This window comes from Astatotilapia calliptera, chromosome 10 (assembly GCF_964374335.1).
Source record: "Astatotilapia calliptera chromosome 10, fAstCal68.1, whole genome shotgun sequence".
NCBI lineage: Eukaryota > Metazoa > Chordata > Actinopteri > Cichliformes > Cichlidae > Astatotilapia > Astatotilapia calliptera.
Window position 1 is genome coordinate 26,416,303 of NC_137431.1, and position 27,902 is coordinate 26,444,204.

Sequence of the window (27,902 nt, forward strand, 5' to 3'; positions counted from 1 at the left end):
CCCAAAAAATTCACAAATCTCTGTTGAGTCCCAAACTTAACTCTATGCAACCCAATCAAGCTTAAGTGCAAAGCTACTACCACAAAGGCCCATTTTGAGCCACAAAGACCCATTTTTTCCAGCTGTACAAGCAGCAGCAGGGAACTACACTACCTGACCAATAAATAAATGAATAAATAAATTATCTGGAACTCTATGTGTCCCAAAATGAGGTCAACTAACTGCCTCCTTCCCCCCCCCCCTTTCTCCTGGTCTGTCACTTTAACCCTCAACACACTTTCTTCACTACAAAAGCAGTAAATTCTTTAAAGATTTAAACGTTGTTTTTTTTTTAAAGTAAGGTCTTATATTGCCATGAATACAAAAACAGCATACTGTCTTATTGAATCACACTGCTGTATTAATCCCCCAGCTACAAACAGTCCCCAACAAATGCACCATTTACCGGTAGTCCTGCTGGAGTAATGTTTTCCAAAACTCCAGAGCGCAGCTGTTTTAGGAAAATTATTGAACCTAATAAGCCTGGAGTACAGACATAATGGGGAAATCTCAGTGCACCAAGAAAGAAACGAACATATTTTGATGCCAGAAGAAAATCAGAACATTACCATAATGCTGATTCTTTATCTCTACATTACATTACTCTGTGAAAGGGCTAAATTGTAGTGATAAGCCTCAAGATTTATTAGTATCCTGCTGTTTAGTTTTTGTTCTCAAAGTCTTTTTTTTTTTTTTGTTTAAGCCTGAAAATCTGCTGCACACTACCTGCTCTGCACCAAACAGAAATGCAGCAAAAGAGCCCAACTTTGTGGAACAGCAAACCCAAAACAGAGCTAAAAGAGACGAGCTGGCCACAAAAGTGTGTCCAAAGTAATGACAGTGGGGGTCCATAAGAGTAGGATGAGTTAACCATTTGCCAACAACCTCATCATATTAATGAAAAAAAGGCAATGAGATGTCAAAATTGCATTCTCAACATACTTTTATAAAAATTTTACAGGTTTAAGATTATTTCATAAGCCCATGACTTTCCAGTATACAATTGGTTTGTAGCTCAGCCAGTAATCAGGAGCTCCAAAAACATTACACCAACACCTCAAGCCTGAACTTTTGATCCAATGCATGATGGATCCATGCTTTCATGTTTTTCACACAAGTCCTTGCTGTTTCTTTTTAACATTTTACATACCTGAATAACAAAACTACATAACTGTTCTGAAGTGGAGGCCAAGTTGATTAACTTCCAGGAGGAAACATCACATTTATTTTTCTCATAACAGCAGTCATATACTGGGAAAAATATAGTCTTTCTTAATTCACTTCCCACACATTAAAAGCCTCGTAATTTGACATAGAAAGATGTGAGAACCAGAGAAAGACGAAAACAAAGCGTCTTCAAAGGAAATTACAAAAACGTTTCTGTGTCCATTTAAATAGGAGTCTCCACATTACATCTGCCCTCCTCCCTCTTTCTTCTGTTTGGGCTTCTTCTTCTTCTTGGCTGCTTTGCTCTCAGACTCTGTTTTACTCTTTTTGGCTGGGTTGGGCTGTGATGCTGTCGCGCCACCATTGGGTCGTTTCTGTTTATTTTTCTTGTCTTGCTTCTTTTTGCCTTGTCCTTTCTCCGTCCCTGGTTTATCTGTGGAGGCCGTGTTGCCTGCTGCCGGCTCCAAAACAGGCTTATTGCGCTTCTTACGTTTTTTGGTTTCTGGCAGAAAACCCTTCTTCTTTGCGGGGCCCGACTCTTGTTCTGTCTCCTTCTCAGGCTTCGTTTTTTCAGCTTTAGGTTTCCTGCAACACACACAAGGTCAACATGACAGATTTTATTTTTAAAAAACAACTGCTGTGGTCAAGAAATAATTTGTTTATGTAAATAAAGTGCTGTATGAATCTACGGTTAAATGTGACTCGTTGTTTAAACTGTCGTCAGCAGGACTAGAAAAGCACTACATAAACACACATTAAGTATGCTAATGAATTTATGGAGTGCAACATTCGGCATCTTTCTTTAAGACACCTTGAGGTGTGGGCTGGAGTACCCAGGGATCGAACCACTGATCCTCCGATTTGCAGTCAAACTGCTCTACCTCCTGAGCATCGTAATCAAAGCACCGAAAACTGAATCATCAATCAATTTGAAACTCTATTAAAACACAGATTAACTACCCCAAACCTAAAACTTCAGAACAGTTTGTCCTTTAAATGTCCTTTACTCAGTATGTGAGGATTATGGAACTGAGGCAGGAACTTCTAATGGACATGAACAAAATTCAGAACAATCTAATCCAAAGAACGAGAAGACACTTAACATTCGTCCTTGATAAAATGCTGCTACTACTAACACTTCAAAATCCTTCCTAGTTATGACTTCCCATTTATTTTTACATTTTATTCTAGCAGAAATTACAGCAAGTCATTTATACCTGCAGCACACAAAAGAAAGGCTCAACTTCTTTGTCCTAGATTGGATCTTTGGATATTAAATACCATCACAGGCTGGCTTTTTTACATCCAGAAAAACCCGAGGAGATATAGAACAGATGGAGGTTTATTTAATCAATACTGGATATTCCCTTTGAGCAAAAAGAAAAAAAAAGAAAAAAAGTGGATACTTGGCTCAAGGTGTAGAAAAGAATAGTGTCTTATCGCTCAGACAGGAAATAGTGTTTCTATTACTCAGTCAAAGGGTTTCATAATGGCAGAGAGAAATGCGTATGCTCATCATCTGAAAGTGGAAAAGTGATTTCTCTCTCCCCGTCTCTGTGTAAAAGTGTTTTGTTCTTTCCTTTTTTTTCCAATAATGCTGGTCATTCTCATTTTTTATGCTATCAAATAAAACATTTGTACCTTCAAATGCCTTTAAAGACATTTGAAAATAGAGCTTTAAATCACATCAAACGATACTGGGGTATATTAATAAATGAATATGAGTTTTTACTTTACCATCTTTTCCAATCTGGGCATTTGAACTGAATATCAATCTTATACAGACTCAGAAATTTAGATTGTGGATGGCTAGCAACATGATCCATTTATTTCAGTGTTATTTGCTGTGCTTACTATTCAGCAGCAGTGGCTGCTGGCTGATAGAAGGAGAGCTAACATAGCTTGGAGGAAGCATACCACACTGCTTTCCTTATCCTGCTGTCTTAAGTGTAAAGCGACTTGTTTCATGTCTGCTCCACTCCACACAATAAGGAAGAGAACTACTGCAACCATGATTAAGAGCAGAATGCAGGAGATACTCAGGAGTCAAGATACATTTGGTGAATAATAATGCATACATGCATGCATGCATTATTTTTACACTTTCATGCATTTATCTCCCAACAGAGATAGTAGGTGGGGGGGGGGTCACATCAGGAAGAGCATCTGGTGCAAATTCAGTGTCAAATCAAACATGCAGAGCTACCCGCTGTGACGACCATTTGTGAATAATGGAGTAGCTGAAAGCCGCTTTGACTTTTGTTTTAAAGTCAGGAAAGCAACTGTTATTTGAGCCTTTATTTGATACCGGATCAGTACTCGGTCATCGGTAGATAAGCTGAGCTATCAATATGAGGATCCAAATTGAAAAAGTTAGATCCCCGAAACTTTAAAGTAATCAGCATATGAAAGGAAACGATGGTTTGCAGAAAGGTTTTGTGAGGTTACAGTCAGCTAGACCTTCAAACACCAAAATGTTATCAGTTCATCTTAAACAAGGGAAGATTTTTGCCATTTATCAACAAGACGACCCATAAATCAGAACTCCTATAATCAGTGCAGAAGCAAAATCATCGCAAGGATGTCCATCATTAAAAAAAAATCTCTGCCACTGAATGAATCTGTGCTGTTTAATACGTGTCAGTATTACAGGTTGAGAAAGTCTGCAAACATTAAAAAACTCCAGAAATACGACTTAGTGCACCGATCTTTCCCACTGAGTCCTTCTTGGGGGTTGGCAGCTATTAAGTAAAAGCCTGAGGATTACAATATGCACCCAAGCATGGTGTGATTTATACTTGTGAGCTCCTGGCACCCATGCGTAGCATTTAACAGAAGAAACGAGGATCGAGAACATACCCTTACATTGAGCTTCATTAATACGAGTTAAAATAAGCGACCCCTAGCACCAAACTGGTGTGTGTGGGCGAGGAAATCTGATTACTCACTTGCTGCACGGACACAAGGACTTTGCACAAACCTGATTTCTTCCTTTAATCTGATTTCTGCACAAGAATCACCTCTATAGCTCTTCATTTCAGAGATGCCGAAATAACTCACGTTACTCCAAAGTGTTTCATCACAGCCCAGTAGGTGTCTTCCAGCTTGCCGGTCTTCTTGAAAGCAATCACGCTGGTCAGGGACTGCAGGACCTGCTGGAGGGGCTCCAAATCCACAGACAGCTTCTACACATAGCATGCAACAGAGTCAGAAACTGGAAACACTTTACCTGCTTCTTCTCATCTCAACACTCCATGCAAACCTACCTGCTGGTGAACGTGCTTGACTATAAACTGGCAGAGCTCCAGAGTTTTCACCGCCTTCTCCTTCACCACCTTGCTCTCAGCATGACCAACTTGTCGAAGACTCTAGAAAGATGATGATAATGGGATTAGACTCATGTCCATGTTGGCCTTAATGCCTGATCCTGCTGTTTTCATTTGCTTCTGATTTGACAGCTTGGCCCATTATGCAACTACTGTTTATGGCCGCTGATTTAAACCTCTTGGTAGGTGAAGATGAACCTAATCAGTCAGCATTATCTTAACCATGTCTCCTGTGTTTATTTAAAACATGAGCTAATCACATATATACACTATACTCTGGGACCTTTTTCCTTTCAGATAATGATGAATGAAGGGGCTGCTCACAATCAGAGCGGTGTACCTGAGAGGACCATTTTATATTAGATCCACTCTCTTGGATCCAATAGTGGGAAAAAAAACCCCAGTCTGAAAGTGAGTATTTGGCTCACTTGCACATGGCTTCAGTATTTGAACTCCAGCCATGATTAATAGGAGTATCTACCATTATATAGGGCAGAAATAGAGGGGAAAACATAATAGCTCCACTTTAAGTTCTCTCTTTAGTTTCTCAACTCTAAACTGTCTTTTTATTCCATTTCTGCCACAACAAAACACAGTACAGACTATAGAAACCAACTGCATCTCAAACCTCCCCCCACCTCCCCCTTAGAGTACCAGATGAAGGATATAAACATAATCAGACGTCATCGAGTAATATATAAAAATAAGTGGTCATTTTGTTGCAAACCTCACGTACAATAACGACATTATGGTTGCGTGTTAATAATAGCCGCTGCAATACCTCCAACAAAGGATATAAATGGTAGGATATAATTTCCCAGCAGATCGTCTAATGGTGAATCTGATCTTTTCTAAATGAATATGACACATAACGTCTCTAATGGCCAAATGTTAGAGACAAAGAGTCCTTTTCATCTAGAAAGAAAACAGAGAAGACATCACATTCATAACACGCTCACAGTAAGAGAGATATCTAATGGGATCTATGTAGCTTTGTACATAGCCAACATATGTAACAGTGCAGCTCTGGCCCATCTGCATTCATCACACGTAGCATCCAGGTCTATCTGCATTTCTGATAACCTGACCAATAAAGACCATGTGCAACCTTAAACTCCATTACTGCGTGTCAAAGGCATGCTGAAGACGTATATATCCTCTTTATGACTTTTTTTTTTTTTTTGCCAAATTGAATCTGGGATGTTTTCCCCAGTTTCCTATTTAATTTAAAGATACTACACTGGTGAGCTGTGCATTGAATAAACGATACATTCTGCTCAAGATTTTCTTTGAGTCCATCTGGCCTTTAAAAATCAGATCTATAACTGACATCTGAGGACATAAAGGGAATCAATCTGAATTAGATGAAACAACTCGAAAACATTTTGACCTGACTTCATCTGGACAGCTGCTTTCTGTGGCACTGAACACTTCTGCTACACTCAGTCTGGCTACATGTCACTGCCTATCCCTTCATACAGATGGAGGTGGAACTGGAAGGTGAGCGGGGACCTTCTCATGCTACCAGTTAGGGCTGGGCCATATTATAACATGTTAATACCGGTACAATGTTAGGCAACGATAAGAAAATGGAATATCGCGATAGAATGTGGGTAAAAGGCGAGTGCCAGTGCCTTCGTTTTCATATGCACACGGCCGAAAAAGCATGACGGCAACGGAGAATGAGAAGGGAGAAAGCGGATCATTGAGTGAAACTGATGAACCAGAATTAGTTTGTAAAAATGGTGCCACTTCAGTGATGTGAAATTGGAATTTGTCCGTCAGACACATTTTTTTGTAGAACATGCAAGGGGGCCGTCATTATTGCCGTATTTGTCGGACTAAGGCGCTCATAAATCTCGGAGTAATCTGGGTCCTAACGAACACTGCAGCATCACTGACAGTTAAAAAAAATTGTCTAAATTCTTTCATCTTTAATAAAACGATCAGCATTGCTGCTTTACCAGGTGTAACTATGAAGTTTAACATCCAGGCATCCATAAAAACAGAATTTATTACACTTAAAGGAGTTAGAAGCTAGCAGGAAGTTAGCTCGCTAATTTCGCTAGTTACCTAAGTATGATATAGCATGTTCTGACTGAGAGATTTCTGAAAAAATTCAAACGTACAGCTCTGCTATCACTTCCAACATAAATGAAGACAGGAAACTAAACAGCAGTGACGTTTGTAAGGTTAGTGAAGTTGGGCTAGCTGGTTTATAATGATGTGCTACGTGATCGCTAGCGACACAGCTATGTTAGCATAACATTAGCACAGTGAAGCTGGAGGACGAGCGCTAATATTTTTCCACTCGATGAAAGTTAACGTGAGAGTTTCTGGTGGTTAGGGACAAATGCAATCACATGTCAGGATGCTACAAACGGACCAAACTTCAGTTAGGAAAACAACTGAGATAATCCATCCACAATACGAGGTTAGTTATTAATATACTGCACCAACACAGGAATAGAGCAGCTGCGAGAGAATTCAGTATTAATGAATCAATGGTAGGGAAGTGGAGGAAGCTCAGGTTTCGGCTTTCCCCATATTCCAAAAGTGCTTCGTCTCTTTGCTATTACTGCCGCCCGGCATAATTTGCAGACGATGTTGTTTGTAGCCGCTGCAATGCTTTCGACCAAAACAGGCGCAGCTTGATGATGACACCATCAACATGCTCTATCGCGGTAGAGCGGTATAGTCAAAATCTCTACCGTTGGCCAAATTTATATCGTTTCTACCGTATACCGTTTATACCGCCCACCCCTATTTAAAACACATTATAATGTAAATGTAAACACCCAAAAGGACATTTTAATGTTTGCTCCAGTACTTTACTATCTATCAAAATAAAAGCCCCCAAGAACAGATTGCAGAGGTTTTTAATTTAATAGACACTTATATTTGAGTACAACTATATCATGTTCCATTACATATTACCATAAATGTTTAAACATTACTTATAAATATTAAAACAGAGGAACAGCTGAGTTGGATAAATGAAAGCCTACACCTGCATTTTTGAAATATTGTTATTATATGATAAATAATTCTTGATGGAAGAGAAAAGCTAGGATTTATGTGCAATTTCTTTGAAAACACTTTTTTTCACGACTAAGTTTCTAAAGTAGTACAGCTGGTCGTGTCGTTTGGTCTGGGAGGAAAAAGACAGGAGGTGGGGTTATTTGCAGAAGACCTGCAGAAGCATGCAATTAGGCATGTCTTCACCCTCCACTCTCTGGAGGACACACAGAGGACAGCGAGAAGAGCAGCGGCTCTAATCATCATTTATCACAGGACGATGCAATCTCATAAACCTTCTGGAATAATATAATAAAAATGCGAACAAGCCTGAAGCATGCTGGTGTATGAATGCCTCTACTTACAGTGAGGACATGATGTGCAGCTATGGCCTCATGCTGCTATACTCAAGGAAAAATGACTTTCAATCAGTTCCACAAGCAGAGGTTTACAGAATTTAAATGAGGGAAAAGGCCTGCCATCGGGTTCAGTGTCTTGCCTGGGGAGGCTTTGTCATGTGAGGGGCAGAAGATCAAATCGCTATCTGTGCGATTAGTGGATAACTCGCTCTACCACCTGAGCACTGGCTATAATGCAGAGGTGTGTTGACTCACCGCTGCCAGCTGACCTTTGACCTTCTCGCAGAGCTCGGTCCACTGAGGGCCGCTCAGCTGCTGCTGAACCTCCCTGCTTTGCATCGCCCGCAACACCAACACACACGCTTGACCCTGAACACACACACACACACACACACACACACACACACACACACACACACACACACACACACACACACACACACACACACACACACACACACAAAATGAAGCAAGTAAGACAAAGAATTTAAAGTTAAATTGAGCACTTTAATCAAAAATTAGCATTTATGATTTTTTATAATGTGTCCATGGAATAAAAGGCAGCTCAGACACAATGCTAACAGAAAAATCTCACCTCATCTCATTTCGAGATAAGAATAAACATGCTGAAATGTTTTTTAGTTTATTTTAAATGTGTCAGACGCCACAGAAACACATTTCTGAGAAATGTATTATTCACAAGGCTGGTTATCTAGATCATACTCACAAACTCTTTCTTCGGGCAAAGTTACTTAAATTCCAGGATCTGGTTAATTACAATACATCCATAATTTTGTATAAAGCTTTTACTAAACTTTTACCGGCAAATTTACAAACTAGATTTGAAATTCGAAAAAAGGTTTATAATGTGAGAGGCTTTGGAGAATTCAAATTACCCAGAACTCGAACAACCCGTAAAGGCTTTTGTGTGTCTGTATGTGGTGTGAAAATCTGGAACAGTCTGAGTTTACAACTGAAACAATGCAAAAATATTCATAGATTTAAATTTCTCTACAAACAGTTGGTCTGGTCACAGTATACTCAATGATGGTTTTTAGTGTGCTCTATAATGTCTGTCCTCTTACCATTGCTGGTATGGATTCCAAAATAAAATAAAAAATAAAAAAGTGTGCGTATGTATGTACATATATGTACTTGTGTGTGTAGATATATATGTATGTATATGTATGTGTGTTTGTTACTTGTAGTTATTATTGCCTGTTACCTGTGGTAATGCAATTTATAATTTATATATTCTGTATTCAGTTATGAAGGCTCTAATTGTTGTTTGCGAGCTGCCGCTTAGATGCTTGTATGTGCCCGGGGCTGTTGATGGGTCTGTATGCAATGATGGGCGTAGCTGCGGGAAGTTTATTGTTTTTTTTGTTGATGAGTGAGTATAGGGGTGGGATTTAATAAGTTTTCTTCGTCCCACTCCTTTTTCAGGCAATTTTTGTTTTTTGTTTTGTGTATTTTATGTTCAATATAGGTATTTGTTGTGCCTGAAAATGAACAAATAAACGAATGAATGAAATGAAAACAGGAGTGGACAAAGGTGTGTAAATGGGAAAAATTGCCAGCAAATAACATTAAGTCTGAGGTTGTTGTTTTTTGGTTTGTTTGTTTTTTTAATCTCTTAGGATGCAGACAGTAAGTTGATGAACAAAAGCAGATTGCTGTTGTGTTTCTCTTTCGATTACTTTGTTATTGTTGTTCTAAAAAAAATGTGTTAATGGAAAAAAAAAACATTTTGACATGACAAATAAGTAAAATGCATAAATTTGGATGATGGCTCAGTTGCTTGAATTTTTTTCCTGTTGGAAAATGACTGCAAGTACTTTGCGGCAACCAACTGGTCATCAAAGGTCAAGCGTGCAACACCGTCAACTTCTGGGGGACAAATTTGGATTGCAGGGCGACTGCGCTGGTTGCTTGGTGGGAGATAATCTGTCTCCAAACAATTGCAGTCTGATGCAGACAGACTGGTGAAGTTTAACAAAATAACTTTCAATTCAGTTCAACTGTTTTTAAATAGTGCCAAATCAGATCAACAGTTGCCTCAAGGGGCTTTATATTGCAAGGTAGAGACCCTAAAATCATACTGAGAGACCCCCCTTGGAGCAACAACTTGTCGACAGTGGGAAGGAAAAAGTCCCTTTTAACAGGAAGAAACCTCCGTCAGAAGCGGGCTCAGGGACGGGCGGCCATCTGCCGTGATCGGTTGGGGGTAAAAGACAGAACACGGGACAAAAAAAACAAAAAAACATGCAGCTAATTTCTCACATAACTGCTGGCGTCTCATATAAATGCAGACAGATTGACTGATTGATGGCAGCATGTTGGCAGTCTCCACTGATGAGTGCAACTTGTCTGCAGTGAGTCCGTTTGCAATAGGGGCCTGACTCAACTGGTTGCCAGCTGATTGTATTCTGGATATATTCCTATATAAAAGTAAGGTTACGCTTATGTCATTTTCTAGTTAAATCACTGTTTTACAGCTACGTTGTCACTATACTTCTCTTATCCTTAAAGGAAACTCTTTAAAGGATAACTCTGGTGATACTCTAGGAGCAAAACCAGCAATACATTTATTATAAAGCAAGTAAACCCTATATGGTATAGAGTCTGTCGGTGTATTAAAATGATTTGTGATGTCACATGCTTGTTAATGTGCATGGACATGCTGTCCTGCTGTTGTAAATACTTAGTAGAGCGATAAATGTAAATTAATGCTTGCCAAAAAAGTGCAGTTTGCTCCCAGCTGTTTCAGTCTTTATTTATTATAAATATTTGTGAGCTATTTTTTAGTTTTATATCTCATTAAAGGAGGAAAAGCAGGGAGCTACTAAAAACAGTTGACTTTATTGCTTTTATGGAATCTGTTGACAATATAATAAATACAGAATATCACCAGTGCTATGTTTTAATATTGAAACACCATATGGTACAATAAGTCAAGGATCCAAACTCATGAACAGGTCTACTTATTCAGAGTGACACACCAACCGAGGACTGGGCATCACAGCTTTATTTGAAACTTTACTCTAGCAGACAGCACCATATGAGCCATATGTGCTCTAATTGTTTAACTTGCTCATGTGGGAGTTTTCCCAAAGTGAAGATGATCTTAAGTTCTCAATCAGTTAGTAAATGATATCATCTTTCAGTTTTATTCCCATGGCATGATGGGAGAAGAGAACTCTTTCATGTTTCTCATTTAGGATTAGGCTGCTTAACTGTTCCTATAGTAAACAACAAAAACAAAAAACAAAACAAACAAAATTGGGGGGTTTAAAACTTTTTACCTGCTGATGTTCTCTGACTCCAGATGTGATGTTCTGCACTGCTGTGTCCAACAGTTTCACGCATAAAACCTGCAAATAACACACAAGTGTCAGTTACTGCTTCAGAGGCGAGCGGCTGCACTCGGACGGAGGTGTGCGTTTTTACTCACGGGGAATCTGACGAATAAGTCGATGAACATCTGAGCAGTGAGTGGGCTCTTCCTCCGGCTCATGAAGGAGCACAGAGCATCTCTGAAGATAGTGGAGACCCGATCCACGTCGACATTACCCATGAACTTCAGCTGCACACATCAAATAGCAAACAGCAGACATCGGGGTTCAGATGCTAATTTAAAGCAAAAAGAACAAGCCTAAATAATAAAATTAGTCATGGCTGGATTCCAGTTAGCCATTTGTGTTTTTACTGGGAAAGCATGCGATTATTCAAGTAGACGATCGCTGCTACTCGTGCTACTACAAACACTTTCTAGTACAGGGTTGGAGCTCCTTTTGCTTTGAGCACTGCTTTAATTCTTCATGGCGTAGATCAAACAAGGTGCTGGAAACATTACATTTTAGTCGTTTTGATATGAGAGCATCACACAGTTGCTCAATATTTGTCAGCCGAGTACAGTGAACTCACTGAGTTCAAGAAACAAGTTTGAAATTAATGCTGCATCAGAAATCCAGACTCATCAGACCAGGCAACTTTTTTCTAATCTTTGATTGCCTAATTTAGGTAAGGCAGTGTGAATATTAGCCTCAGTTAGCAGCTGAAGAGAGAAGCTCCTGGTGTGGTCTTCTGCTGCAGTATCAGAGATGCTCTTCTGCATATCTAGGTTGTAACGAGTGGTTATTTGAGTTACAGCTGCCTTACTATCAGCTTGAAGTACTCTGGCCATTTCCCCCTGATCTACTGACATAAATAAGGCAATCAATAAGATGAGTATGTGGGAAAATCCCAGCAGATCAGCAGTTTGTGGAATACTCATACCCACAATGATGCCACATTCAAAGTCACTTAAACTGCCTTTCTCCCCCCACTCTGATCCTAGCAGTTGTCCAGGTGCATCTAATGAAAAGCAGTCAACTGTTTCATGTAGCCACTTGCTGCCAGACACCTCTCTCCATGACAGGAATTTGTATGCAAGCAAGACTTAAAGACATGACAGCACGACTAACTGAAGCAGCTTTGCAGTACTTTGATCTTGATTATGAGCAGCTGTGCGTAGGCTGCCTACTTGAATATGAGTAACTACATTGTGCACAGGTCTGTGGAGGGAAATCTGCAAGAAAAGAAATCTGCCAGTGCTACCGCGGCTAACATTAGCCACACTCAGCAAAATAATATTTGTTTAATAAAAAATGTGATTAATGGCTTCAATTAAGACTATTTTCTGAGTGCTTTAGAAAAGGTGATTAGTTAGTAGTTAGTTAGTTAGTAGGTAATTAATTTCTTTTCTTAATTAGTTGCTAAGAACAACTATAATTTTCACTTTGGGTATAAATGTGAGGAAAAAGTTGTGAGGTGAAAAATGTGGTGTATAAAATGATGTCAGAAAAAAAAAAAATCAAAACACAGAGAACAGAGGTGCCCCCCGAGTTCTGAGCGCTGAGGATGTTAGAATTAGGACCAGCAGTATTTCAGTGTACAGGCACAAACAAACAGAAACACACTTTCATTTGCATGTTTTAACAGATATTTGCACATCATTTAGATTGAAACTTGACTACTGTCGTGTCTGCTTGAATATTTGAAGAGAGAAGAGCCATTATTTAAAATAAAAGGCAAAAAAACCCCAAACAGATTAACGGTAACACTATTTGTGGAAAAAGAACATCCACTCACTGGTGTGGAGGCGTGAAGAGACAGATATGTCAAAACTGGGACAAACAAATCCCAAACTGTCTGCTGGAACAGAAGCTTATTTAAGGAATCTTTGTCAATACACTTTTAATAACAAGTCTTATGAAAACATCTGACAGCAGCAGCATCACGCAACGCTGGCGACGTGCATGGAACATCTGGTGAATGCCCCCCACCACCACACCACCACCAATCAGCCTGTCATTAAACTGAGGATTCACAGGACTCATTTCATTATTAACAGATCATTTTCTTAATTAAAATCAATATAGACAAGTTGTTTGGATTTAACTTATTGTTATCAAGCAGTCACTGATTTCATGATGTCATCGCTACAGTTAGCACAGACAGCGCTGGCATTAATATTGGCTTTCTGTAGGGCTCATGTTCGTGCTTTTCTCCTGCTGGGTATTAGCTCTCTTGGGATAATTAAGGCTTGACTGCACAACCAAAACAGGAAGAAGAAAAGTGCTTTCGTCTTCTCTGTAGCGATCAGTAGATTCCCTAAGGTAGCTGAAATAATGGATGGTAGAATAAAAGCAGTAACTGTGGAAGTGACAAGAGGAAAGAGTGCCCCACTGGCCGAGAAAGCAAGTAAAAAATGGAGAATCGAGGAAACTGAAAGTAACTCAAAACTGGACCACAGACGGGCAAACAAGTAGAAGAAGAAAACTTTCTACATTAATGTTAACTTTAGTACATCCTAAATAGTAATGGCTGGTATGGCTTATTTACAGTAAAATTAAAACTGAACTGGTAAAAACTGCCATGAAAATCACAGGAAACAAATGTTTCCAGACAACATAGGAACAAAAATTGTCATTCATCAGGCGCATAAAATGGTTAATGATCCCTCCTGTATCCTTTTTCACGGCACGAGCTATTACCCTCAGGGAAACAGTACAAAGCAAGCGGCTATAAAACAAACCGCTATAAGCTCTCTTTCCTCCCAGCATCTATTGCACTTTTAAATAGGACTTAGCCCAATTTAAAAGCTCTGGAGCCACATCATCGTGTAATCGAATGTTTGCTGGTGTCATATTATGGGATTTATTGTGGGAATGCTGCTATGTTTAGCACTGTTTGTCCAAAAAAAAATTTTCCCACGTGGGAAAATAAAGTTTATTCTTATCTTCTTATCTTAAAAGTTGAGAAAAACAGAAAATACTAAGAAGTGAGTAAGGACAAAAGTTCGTTCAAGGACGAGAGAATAATCTGGTCAAAAGGGGGCCGAGTTATCCAGGACACTCCTCTAACCCAGTAAAGTCCAGAAACAGACCTGGAATCTGGTGCACAGCTGAGCACAACATGAGAGAAAACATAAGAACAGTACCTGCCTGTTGTGTAAATGTTTAATTACCATCTGTCTACTGACCAACTGTGTGACCTACAAGCAAAAAAAAAAGAAAAAAAAAAAAGAAAGCCTGTCCTGTCCTTTATGTGACTTGTTTTGGGTAAAACTGGAAGAAAAAACACAAAAAAACAAAACGTACACATTCTGATCTAGACAGGCAACCCCCTGCAAGCAGGTAAACATGATGGCTGAAATTAGTGTGTGTGTCTGTGTACTTGTGTGTGAACATACGTCGGCCTGCTCCTCTGTGGTCTCAGCAGGAGGGGCTCCTCGCAGCACTTTCACCACATACAGAGAAGCACTGCAGGGAGAAAACAACACACTTAAGGCAAAAATAACTCTTCTCACACATTTAGAAATACGGTAGTGTCACATCATCTTCTCTTCAGCTCCGTAAAAAAACATCACTGCTGTACCTGAAGTAGTAAAGGGAGACTGAGGAGTCAGACAGCTTCTGGGATTTGGTGACCAGCTTCTCCAGCAGGTCATGGAGCTCCCCCTGTCTGTCACCGGCAGTCCTGCAGTAAACCTTGGACCTGCACAGGTGGTTCCTATAAAAACAGAGACATCAAACACTCAGGAGGACCTCAGGGGAAGCTGTCATTACTCATCCATTCATCCACTTTCTTAACAGCTTATCTGACTTACAGTTGTGGTCAGAAGTTTATACGTACTCGTCATGGGCATGAACGTCATGGCAATTTTATCCCCTTTGAACTGTTTTTATTTTTTATTCAGATGATTGTGCAGCCTACATCTTTAATGACTTCGAAAACAACAGGGAATTTGAATTTAATATGATTAATTTGGTCAAACTTATACATACACCCAGAAATATGTGGTTCAATGTCCCTTTGATGAGAGGTGCGCATCAACCAGATGCACCTTTGTCGGTTTCCTGGCTTTGTGGCCGAGTTGACAAAACCAGTGAAGGCTGTTCGAGAAACTTAATGTTAGCCTGCTTTATTTATTCCAAAACCAGTTTTAATGTGTTTTTGGGTGCACTGCCTTGTTGGAACACACAAATGTGTTCGAGTTTCAACCCAGCTGTTCATTTGAGGTGAAACTGAATTTTAAGGTACCGCTAGTCCTCCTTCATTACTCCACCATTCCAGTAACACTGGCAGCAAAACAGCCACAGAGCAGACCTACACCATGCTTGGTACAGTGGTAGATTTCTAAAGCCTCACCTTTACTCCTCCAAAGATATCTCTTGTCATTTTGGCCAAACAGCTCGATCTTTATCTCATCTGACCATAAAACATTTCCTGGGTCGTTCCTGAACATCCTAACCAATTTCCTCTCATCTGAGGATGATGCAGTTTGGATCTTCTTCCATACGTTGGCAAATTGGTGAAACATAAGAATAACTTGTACTTAATCTACAGTTTAAAAAAAGGCTCCAGAAGACCTACCCAACTTCTGTAAATCCACATAGCTCCTTAGATCACTTTCCCATCTGAGTATTGGTCAATCCAATGAGTGCTGTAACTGCAGTTTTGCAGGAGGGCTCGAGCAGCCATGTCAATTCAGAACAGAGTTCAAAGACAAACACACAGAGGGCTGAAACCCTGACTGACCTGAACTTAGTACTTAGATTCAAAGACATGAGCTTGGGCCATGTTAAAATCTATCACCTTGTCTTTTAGATACAAGCTGGGTACCTGAAACCTTCAACCTACTACTTAGCAGGGTAGGGTAAGAAGTGGATGTATGCACACCCTATTAATTCTGTGTGTGGTGGTGGGTTTGGAAGCCATCTGAAACCCCAGAGCAATAAAGTAAATTTTATTAATTTGAGAAAATCTGTTTTGTCTAATTCAGCAGATTAAATTGAAATTTACCCCACTGATGTTCGTAAAGTCTGTTATTGTAAAATTGTTCCTCCAAACTGATTTGCTCTGCCCACGTCAGAGATCTAATACAGTTAGAGAAACCAGCATCACCAGCTTTGAACTTGAAATTTTACAAATTGCAATAAATAAAATGAAGTAATACAAGCAAAAGTGTTTTGTAGTTGATCTCCAGTGGATAAAAACGCTGACGTGAACATTTCAAATTAAACATGAGACATAAATCGCAACACCAAAGATTTAAAATTAATTATGACACTAACAGTCAGCTCAGTCCACAGCTCACATGTGTTTACCTGAATATGTCTGCTGTCCGGCGCAGGAAGTCCTGCTCCTGCTGGTCACTGCCGGAGCTCATTCCTCGCTCGATAATGGCGAGCAGAGGCTCAACCAAGCCGAGGACGAGAGGGCTGCCAGCCTGCCGTGCCACAAACACTTCAATCAGGTCCAACACCTACAAGAGCAAAACAATGGGATGAGAAAGGTCTGTATTTTACTTCTCGCCGTCTCTCCTCTTAGTGTCATGCTGTGCTGGGTTAAAGATGTGTTTGACAGGACTGAGCTTAAGCTACCTTGATCTTAAACTCTCTGACCAGCGTCTTCTCCTTTTGTAGTTTTGTCTTCTCATCCTTCTTGGCCTGGAGCTTTTTCTTCTGCTCTGAGAACAGCGCTGACAGACTCTTATCCAGCTCCATCATGGCTTCATCATCCAGATCTTCATCACTGCTGGCATCCTCCACTGTGGCCTGAATATGAAGTACAACTGTGTTACTTTGACATTGAAGCACTGAATTATAGCTCTAGCCTGAGGTCTCTGAGGTGAAACATCTTCTGTTAGGCTCCACCTAAACTTAAATTATTCTAGCTGAGCTTCAAACACATGTAGTAAAATTAATAAATGGAACTGGGAGGGAGGTGGGTTGCAAAGAGGCTTGCAGTTATGCTGCAACTGAAGTCGGGCTAAAAGAGCTTAAACAGCAGACAAAATACAGAATACTTGCTCAGTTTTTATTGCATCTTTCTAAAAATTAGCTGTTAAACAAGTTACTGGTGACGTTCTGTTGCAATTTTATCTTCCTGCTTTAGGCTAAAGGATGACGATGGCATTACAAAATACAGCCCAAAATGTGGTGCTGAGGAATACAATCTCGTCATCCTAATCTCTAATGAAGAGAGAGGTGGACTAATGACAAGATGTATGATGAATATTAATTTGCAGGATTTTGCTTTTTTGTAGATTTCATGCCGGCACTGTGGACGATGCTGACTTAACGGCTGTGAAATTTTAATTTTGGTCACGTTTTCTATTTACGCACATAAAATTTGCTCCCAGGATGACAAAGATTAATGCACTTAATGACCACGGTGTCTTTACACAGAACACTTTGGTGAATCCTAATGAACACTGCTGCTGTGATGAGCCTCTGCTCGGCCTTAGTGGGCTCTTTGTATTAAAAGTTCATTTGAAATCGGAGCGGACAAGCTGAAAAGCCTGACCACCCACCAGAGCATTCTTCTGCTGGAGGACCTTCATGAGCTCCATGCGGAAGTTCTGGTCCACTGGTTCCTCGTCCATCTTCTCATCTTCCCCTTCCTCCTCCTCCTCCTCCATTGCTTCATCTTCAGAGTCGTCATCCTCGTCGTCGTCATCATCATCATCATCATCATCAGATTCATCAGATTTGTCATCCTGAAAAAAACAAAAAAAAAACAACTGAATAACTAAAATAAACAACGTTTTGTGTCTAAAAGAATAAACTGTAACCGTAAAGATAGAAACAATCGGCATGTGAAAGATAAATAATTTATGTTTGAGTAGAATTCAGTGCATAAGACAGAAAAAGGTTGATAACAGAAAATGCGTTTGACAACAACTGACCTCCATCTCCTCATCATCTTCCTCGTCATCCTCCTCGTTTGTTTTCTTCTTTTGTGTTGCGTTTGAGTCATCTTCGACAACCACAGCGGCGTCCTCTTCGTCATCCTTCTCTGGGTCTAAAACCTACACAAAATGTTGTTGTTACAAATAACACCGACTTTGTGCGGAAATCGCTGATGCATTCCTTTTTTGGCTGTTTGGCAAAATTAAGCAGGAAACTCATTATTTTAGGCAGATTTTACAAAAAATAAAAATAAAAAATTGCCGTGGCTAACCAACACATTACTCTTCACACAGGCTGTTTACCTGCAACCAAAGCCTCCACAGGTCAATAGCACAGGTGCAAAACAATCGTAAACAAAAAGCGTCCAATACCAGGAATCTGTTGTGTTTATAGATAAAGGCATAAAATAAATTTGCTCCATGGCTTTACTTCTTCAGGTCTGTGTAATCAAAGCCGAAAATAGATATCTGGCCTAAAATTAGAATAACATTGCTTATCTAGTTCTCTACGTAGCTATTACATAAATAAATAGCTACAGTTAAATAGCTGTTTGAAAATGGTTCCACAGAAAAGGCGTGAAAACACACTAACTTCATCACATGTTTTGATTTGGGGGTTTTATGAGCAAACTAATAACAGTAGAAAGCTGCAATCTGGCAGTTTTCCTATTAAGATGTGTATCACCACCCTGGAAATTTTTTTTCAGGGGAATTGGAGATGGTCAGATTGGAAGCATTTGCTCAGTTAATGTGGAATGAACCAAAAGTGTCATCAGGAAACCCTGAAAAACGCAGAAACCCCACAGCACTCTTGGTGTATCTTTGTCACATGACAAAGAAGTGGCCATATTTAGGTCATGTGATGAAAGAAGAACAGAAAAAAAACTTAACTAATAAAAGGCTCTGGTTAAAGTTACATTACACTGATAACCTGACTTATGTTAATTTCATGAGTGTCTACAGGGAATCCCGATAATGACCCCGTATGTGTTACTTACATCTAAGATGGCGGTGAGGGCGGCTGCAGTAACGTGGGGGCAGATGGAGGAGAAGACCGTCTTGCACACCTGTCTGATATGTCTGCTCTGCTGGGAGAGCAGCGACAACAAGATGTCCACCATCACCTCCACCCACTCGGGCTCCTCCTGTTCTGTGGCTGCATTTCAAAACATCCAACACATTCATACACTTAAAAGCAGCACTCGCTTATTCATTCTCTGGCTTCCTAAGAGAAAGCACAATAAGCTAAGAACACAAAATTCTTTTAATTTTAATTGGAATAAGCCGATTATTAAGAAATTCTGCAGAAGGTGAACAAAATTATGCCGAATAATCTGCTTTTAGCTTCGCTTTTGGTCTCCACCAACTGCATGGACATTTCTACAGGGAGTATGAATTAATTTAGTTGATTAATTTGATCAAAAACGGGAGTAATTACTGATACTTAAATACGGAAGTTCAGTCTTACCTTAAAAAAAAGGTACAGCTTACAGACCGTCAAATATGACGCTAAAATATGTTTGGATTTCTAGGTTGTTCTGCTCACTTTCATTTTCTGTGAGGCATATTTCAAAAGTTTGGGCATAGCGAGGTTGTCTGTGTCCTGCTGCTTCGAGTGTAGGAAGCAGTGGGAAGGTAAGCACAGACATGAAAACAATGTTGACCTTCTCATAACTCCTGGCATTGCCAAAAATGCTCAAGCATTTCTTTATATATATGAAAAGAGATGTGCTTCGTGATGCTGCTGCTTTTTAATCACAAGGCCTGACCTTCTTTTTTCTTTTTCTTTTTGGCCTTCTTCTCCTGAGCCTTCTCCATACAGCTCTGCAGGTCTTTCATGATGTCCAGCAGCTCCTCAGGGGCCTTTGGGAAGAAAAGTGTTACTACGCTGCTCTTATTCAGCTAATTTAGGTTTAATGTGTACAAATAACCAACTGTAAACAAGCTGATGGATGCTGTACCTTGAAGAGGTGCATGCCGACCAATAGGAAGAGCTGCTGGAACGCGCTGCTCTCTGCTGTTTGGCTTTTCTTTGCCTTCTTCTTCAGGTTTGCCACAGACTCCAGCATGCTGGAAGAAAACAAATCAAAAATGGCACAGGTGAATAAGCAAAACTCCTTTAAATGTAAAGATTACATCATATTCCAGCTTCCCTACCTGTCCCAGGCTTGTCTCTGCTCAGGGCTGAAGGGCTGGCTGCTCTGGACGTGTTTTGGCTGGTTAAGCAGGGCTTGCGCGTACTGAACCAGGTGGTAGATCCACATGGTGCCGTCAGCCGTCACACCCAGAACCCGCTTTTGGCTGACAGCTGCACCTTCGGTTGCGTCCTCAGTGAGCGGCATGTGGTGCATGGACAGGAGAAGTCTGGGTAGCGGAAAAACAGAAGACAGCTGAATGACAGCTCAATTTTTCTTGAAGAAAAAGATCAGAGAAATAAAGTACAGCCATCAGCGGGTGATATTTAAAAGCTGCAGAGAAAATGTCAATTCTCACCCGAAGAAAGAATTAACGAGCACGGCTCTGGTTTTATCGTCGATTGGGACAGAAAGCTTCGTCTTTGTCTCCGAGATGTCGGCCGAGGCCTTCTTGGCGCTGAAGAAAGCATGGAAAAAGACAAACCTGGGGAAAAAAAACAAAGAAACACTAGTGAATAACCTCCTCTTCATCAAACAAAGAACTTCACAGCGCTCAAACAAGTCTTACCTGGCCACATCCATGATGAGATCCTCTTGCTTCTTCACCTGGTGGTTGTCAATGATGGAGGCGAGCCGGGAAACAATCCACTTCCTCAGGCGGAATACAGATTCCTCCTTCCTGAGGAAAGATAATCAACAAGTTGCATTCATCCACTTTCCGTGCCTCTTTTGCCCTGTTCAGCACACATTCTCTGCACGATCTAGCAAAAACAACAGCAGATGCACTCACTGATCTTGTCCTCCCTTGCTGTCCTTCTTCTTGTGAGTACTGATGTCCAGCAGCTTGTCCAGCTGAGGCTGCAGGAATATGTCCTTAAGCCATTCCACATAGCCCTGCAGAGCTGCAGGCTGAAGGTGCTGCACCACCTTCCACACCGACGGCACCACGGGGTAGCCTCTGTTGGTGAGGGAGGAGAAACCCACCATCACTGCCAGCTGTTTGTCTGAGTCCCGACAGCCTTCCAAGAAGTCCGACACAAAGACGTCCATCTCAGGGGCCAGCTTGAAGCGGTCCGGTTTCTAAGAGTGAGAAAAGATGGAAGCGGACCTACATTAGCTTTAATATGTGTGAGTACGGCTTTAACATGGTGACTTGGCACTGATTCTGCAGGAAAGAAACCCTCATCAACAAGCTGGAAGTGATACAGTGCTTTACAAACCAGTGATATTGCTGCTTGGTGTCAACTAAAGTAAAATGATCACATGACCTCTGTGTTTGGTGAAAGACTGTAGGTCATTTGCTGGGAAATTTTCACTTTATGAATTATAGGCATGGCACATTTTACTACACAAATTACTACAAGTACAGTAACACTAGGCTCATTTTAGCAGGTCTTGTAGCAGAAAGCATTGCAAGCAATCTCCTCTAGTGTGCAGATTTTATTAGCTCGTCCCATTAGATGACATTGAAGAGTGGAAGCTGTTCTTTATAGTCAAGTCTAGACGGTGGCACTGACCTGAGCAGACACTACGTGTTCCCCATAGTTCATCATCACCTCTCCAGACAAGACGTCCTTCAGCTGGGCTGTGGACAGCAGAGGGAGGGTGCTGCCCAGCAGACGGAAGCTCATGTAACTGGACACAGATGGGAAAGCAGCAGAAGGGCTGAGCACAATGACATAATAAACAGGACAAATCAAAGAAAAAAGAAGAGTAAATCCTGCAGAAACAGGTGTGCTCTCTCTCCACCTCTGTCAAGTGTTACTAAAGCAAAGCAGCAAAGTGAGCACTAAACACAGCGACAATATAGTGTCAGATTTGCTGTTGCAGATTAAATCCTACACCCTCCTGCTCCAAGTTTGACTTTAAAATCAACACAAACTGCTGAGTTATTAATTTTCATGCTAAATTCCTGACATGAAGATGTCTGCACTTACATCTGATACAGGATAACGAAGTCAGTGGTATTAAAAAAGTGCTGTTTCATCTAGTGCAGCACTCAGTTGTCTACCACAGTTAGTTCACATCTGATAAAACCATTTCCAGTGAGCATAACAATATTTAATTACTTCATTTTAAAGGGCTAACTGTTCAACGGGCTGCAGGCTCCCTCTAAAGCTGACAGGACTCACTGAGTTGGCCCCGGCTGTTCCTTTAACATGCCATCGGTGATGGCTTTATTCCAGAAGAGCTCAAAGCTGTCTTCCTTCAGAGAGAGCTTCAGGAGGTCCAGGACCACTGCTGGGAGGATGCGCTCCTTTTTCACAGCGTGGGCTGCCGTCTTCAACACTTCTGTTATTCTGCCAGACATCAGATTAGACAGTTCAGTCAGAAGCTGCTGATTAGCAGACCCAGAAGGGGAAAGTGGTGCATAATTATAGGATGCACTTACAGTAGTGTAGCCAGCACAGAGCAGTGCAAGCTAAAATGAACATTCAGATCAGCAGCAGAAGATGTGCGTGTTTGTGAAAGCTTCTTACTTGGGTATGTTGTCAGCGTTGATGATGGTGGAGGAGCCCAGCAACTTCTTCAGTTTCTTGGGTTTGAGGGTTTGTGGGAAGCGCTGCAGAGCTACCAGCAGCAGCTGCAGCTGCTCCGGAGTCCTGAAAGCAGATTCCAGGTCAGTCTGCAGGGCTCCCATGAGGACCTCCTCAAACACCTCCTCAGGGACCTGATGGACAGGATGACATACACTAGAGTCAGAAAACCCCTGAAAATAGTTGAAAAACACTATTTTTGTAGCAGTAACTAGGCTGCAGCTGTCACCTCAGCGAGGATGTCCATCATGGTCTTGGTGGGTAGGTCCTTCAGGTGTTGTTTGTGCTGACTGAGGCTCTGCAGGAGCTGCACACATCCCAACACCACCTGCGGCTCCTGCACAGAAACAAGACAGAGAGCTCAGAGACCACAACGTATTTGACAGAGCATCAGCTGTCCTGGATCTCCTCTGTCACCTGGATCTTAAATCTCTCGTGAAATTTACAACCGCACAAAGATCTGAAAGTGATGATGATGACACGATTGGTATCCCTTAAATATTTGCAGGCATCCTCAGTATATTGTCTCAGGCACATTCTCCTCTTTAATGCAGCAAAATTTTTTCCAAGTATGCTAAAAATGTGAGAAAACTTACCTTAGAGAGGCGGTTGGACTGATGAAGGGCAAGAACACCAAACACGTTTCCAAACATAGCATTTCTGGAAAATTTCTGAAAGACAAAAGATGAAACAAGTTCAAAGATTGCATTCATCAATTTTGGTGCTAAAAGAGACCAAACACCCAAAACTCACCTTTTTAGCTCCTTGCAAGTTGTGCTTTTCTTTGATTCTGTTGAGTATACTCTGCAGGGAGACATCTTCAAAGGCACTCAAAACCTAAAAATAAGGGAAACTTTACTGCTTAGCTCAGTTATTATAGAGCACTTTCCTAACACTAGCAGCAAAACAGCATTTGTACACACTTCAAAACCCACATTAGGACCAATATATTCAGTTCAATACTCATCTTAAAATAAGGCAAAACTAGCACTTTAAATTGCATGACGCTGTACAGAAGGTGATACACAAATAAAGGGAGACTGTCCATGCTAGACAGAAAGCAAAGGATGATTCATTCAGGAGGTATGTCCATGTTTGACAAGGGGGAAAAACAAATTCCAGTGTACGTAATGACACCCTGGAAACTTCTGGCTACCACCCTAATTTAAGATGAATATAAAGCGGGGCTTTACAGCTGACTGGTTAGCTTTTAACATGATCACATCTACTCCTTAGACTTTTGAATTTGCTCTTTAATGAAGAGTAACAGCAACACATCTTGACCACTTTATTAGGTATATGTGTACATGCTGATGTCATAACCTATTGCTATACAAAGCTTATAGTGACACTTTTGTACGTACAAAAATGTGCCAAAAAAAAGGTGTGTATAAGTCTTTTACACACAAATCATCGCTTCTCTCTCTTTGTCTCTATCTTCTTTGTCTTCTTCATCTGCTTCTGTGACTTCTGTGACATTTGCCTCTTTCTCCTCATCTTCATCTTTGACATCTAAAGGTCATCACGGCAGATCATCTGAACATCCCCCCAGCATCTTCCTCTGTCGTGCCAACGCTCTGCAATGTCTTCCTTATCTACACATCATCATAAACCTGCTCTCTGGTCTTCCTCTTTTCCTCCTGGCTGGCAGCTCCGTATTAAACATCTGTTATCCTTCCTCTCTACATCTCTAAACCAACCTCAGCGTCACCCCTCTAACTCTTTAACATCTTTGAGATCAAAGCAGCTAAAAGCATCTACTCCCAGAAGCTGGAAGAACGGCTCTCAGCCAACGACCCTGCGTCAGTGTGGAGGGGCCTGCAGGAAATCACCAGCTACAGACGCCCCCCACCCACTATTGAAGCAAACAAAGACCTGGCCAACGAGTTAAACACTTTCTATTGCAGGTTTGAGACGGACAGACTCCCACCCCCCACCCTCCCCTCCCCAGGGACATTGCTTCAGACATTGACCCCCAACACACCTTCCACCTCTCCCCCCTTCACCCTGCCCCTCCCCAATCCAGACTCAACGACCACCACCACCCTCCCCAATCCAGACTCAACGACCACCACCACCCTCTCCAATCCAGACTCAACGACCTCCACCACACCTTTCACCCCCCTTTCCTCCTCCAGGAAACTCAGAATACACACTCAGGATGTGAGCCGACTATTCCAGAAACAGAAGCCCAGGAAAGCCCCCGGACCAGACGGCGTCTCTCCCTCCTGCCTCAAAACCTGTGCTGAACAGCTGGCTCCCATCTTTACTCGCATCTTCAACAGATCCCTGGAGCTGTGTGAAGTTCCCTCCTGCTTCAAACGCTCCACCATCATCCCTGTTCCCAAGAAACCCACCATCACAGGACTGAATGACTACAGACCTGTCGCCTTGACGTCTGTGGTCATGAAATCCTTCGAACGACTGGTGTTAGCCCATCTGAAAGACATTACAGGCCACCAGCTGGACCCTCTGCAGTTTGCCTACCGGGCAAACAGGTCGGTGGATGATGCAGTGAACATGGGGCTGCATTACATCCTGCAACACCTTGACCGCCCGGGAACTTATGCCAGGGTCCTGTTTGTGGACTTTAGTTCGGCTTTTAACACCATTGTGCCTGAACTTCTTTCCTCCAAACTCTCCCAGCTCAGCGTGTCACCAGCTACCTGTCAGTGGATCACCAGCTTCCTGACAGACAGAAAGCAACAAGTGAGGCTGGGGGAGATCACCTCTGAAACCCGGTCCCTCAGTATTGGTGCCCCTCAAGGATGTGTCCTCTCACCACTACTGTTCTCCCTCTACACTAACGACTGCACCTCCAAGAACTCGGCTGTCAAACTCCTAAAGTTTGCAGATGACACCACTGTCATTGGCCTCATTCAAGATGGTGATGAGTCTGCATACCGGCAGGAAGTTGAGCGGCTGGTACTCTGGTGCAGTCAGCACAATCTGGAGCTGAACACTCTTAAGACTGTAGAGATGACAGTGGACTTCAGGAGACATCCCTCAACTCTGCTCCCCCTCACCATATCAGACAGCCCTGTGTCAACTGTGAAGACCTTCAAGTTCCTGGGTACAACCATCTCCCAGGACCTGAAGTGGGAGACCAACATCAACTCCATCCTCAAAAAGACCCAGCAGAGGATGTACTTCCTGAGACAACTGGGGAAGTACAGTCTTCCACAGGAGCTGCTGATCCAGTTCTACACTGCGGTCATTGAGTCTGTCCTGTGCTCCTCCATCACAGTCTGGTATGGAGCAGCCACTAAACAGGACAGGAGCAGACTGCAGCGGACTGTACGGGCAGCAGAAAGGATCATCGGCACCCCCCTGCCCTCCATCCAGGATCTGTACCTCTCAAGAACCAGGAAACGGGCAGGGAAAATCATCGCAGACCCCTCACACCCTGCACACAGACTTTTTGATCTGCTGCCCTCTGGCAGACGGTACAGAAGCCTGCAGACCAGGACCACCCGACACAGGAACAGTTTCTTTCCCCTCGCCATCTCCCTTCTTAACAGTTGACCTGTCACACTGCTCCCACTGCAGCTGCACCTTATGTACATTTTGTAGTATTCATTCCACCTCATTCATTTCTGTATTTTATGTATATAAGTTTAGATTCGTTATTTATAGTTGGTTTACACAGCTTTGTGTATGTATGTGTAATGTGTATATATAGACACTTGTGTGTGTGTGGGTGTGTGTGTGAGATTTACATTGCTGTGCTTGAGAGCCACCATCTACCAAAACCAAATTCCCTGTATGTGTCTGCACATATACTTGGCCAATAAACACGATTCTGATTCTGATCTTTGGTTCTGCCACCTCCAACTCAGCTTCCTATTGTTTTGTCAGTCAAAGTCTCCAAACTATACATCATAGCAGGTCTCACAACCATCTCTTAGCACATAAAAGCCACATCCAGGAATTTTTATCACTTATGAAGATAAATAAAGAGGATTTTTGTTATTAAAAGTAGTGTTGAACTCCTGCACTGTGTTTATTACCCCCAACCCTGAAACAAAGAGATGTGGCTGAAGCTGTGGATGTGTGCGCAGAGGCAGGGCTGCAGACAAAGATAGATGGGGATAAACTCCACTCACCTGCCCCAGAGCGAGGCTGAACCCAGGTCTCGCAGTCTCCCGTGTGTGAGCCAGTCCATCCACCAGCCTTTTAAAGGTGTATTCCAACTCATCCTCCTGCAAAACATGAAGAAAGATGATTTAAAACTTTGAAACTACAGACACTTTAACACTGTGTGGAATCATATATATGCTGGAATATACTTATACAAGAAATACTACATACTAAACCTCAGACATTTTTATAAGTGCACTCTTTATGCTTCATCCTTGACCCTTGACAGTAAAATACTTTACTGTGCTTTACAGTATTTCTGCTTGCAGTACGGTAAGAAAAGGTTTACTATATTTTTAAGTAATTTTATTTAATGTTTTGATTCTTATACCGTATACAAGGTATTTTAACAAGTTTTGATAAAGTAGGTAGTTACGGTAATAGTGCCTTATGTTAATAATATAGGCCTGAAACTGTTATATGAGTATTTAAATTCTTGATACTTGAAATACTTCAGTGTGCCAATGACATCCTGTATGATATCCAGTCATATAATCAGTTACATATGAAAACATCTCCACCTCTCCATACGACACTATGTGTACAACTACTACTTCTAAAACTACTAGTGGAAAACTTCTGAGGAGTACATGTGCAGCGGGACCACGCTCCGTCTCTCAGTGACACCGATCGCAGTCTGCCTCACCTTGTTGTTGGTTTTTAGGTACTGTATCAGGTTTTCCACCGCCTTCAGTCGGACCTCTTGATCCGGTTTGGCCAGGTCCCAGAAGAAGTCGAGGAAGACCCGGTTCTGCTGCAGGTTACCGGCGGGCCGGAGCGGTTCCGCCGCCTTCACTGAGAGCTCCACCATCTCTACAGACATCTGTTCCAAATGCCACCACCACCTCAACTCATGCTGCTGCAGGGGGAACACGTGCCTCACTCACGGAAACTACATCCGGGTCAACTCACCAGCCATGTTTTTTTTTTTAAGAAGAAAA

The 27,902-nt window shown here is 41.6% G+C and overlaps 1 protein-coding gene across 1 annotated transcript; it reads right to left on the minus strand.

The window, feature by feature from the left end:
- Positions 1-964: 964 nt before the first annotated feature.
- Positions 965-27,852, minus strand: mybbp1a (MYB binding protein (P160) 1a). The gene is made up of 27 exons (XM_026181528.2): positions 27,608-27,852; positions 26,928-27,023; positions 23,575-23,658; positions 23,418-23,492; positions 23,051-23,158; positions 22,765-22,955; positions 22,417-22,584; positions 21,802-21,919; positions 21,075-21,364; positions 20,853-20,963; positions 20,643-20,768; positions 20,307-20,513; positions 20,111-20,219; positions 19,919-20,012; positions 19,148-19,305; positions 18,147-18,269; positions 17,772-17,957; positions 16,840-17,013; positions 16,564-16,721; positions 14,831-14,965; positions 14,646-14,715; positions 11,364-11,495; positions 11,215-11,283; positions 8,165-8,278; positions 4,473-4,574; positions 4,267-4,391; positions 965-1,791 (listed from the first exon to the last, which is right to left on the minus strand). The coding sequence occupies exons 1-27, from the start codon at positions 27,782-27,784 to the stop codon at positions 1,449-1,451; spliced, it is 3,843 nt and encodes a 1,280-aa protein (XP_026037313.2). The 5' UTR covers positions 27,785-27,852; the 3' UTR covers positions 965-1,448.
- Between the last annotated feature and the right edge of the window lie 50 nt (positions 27,853-27,902).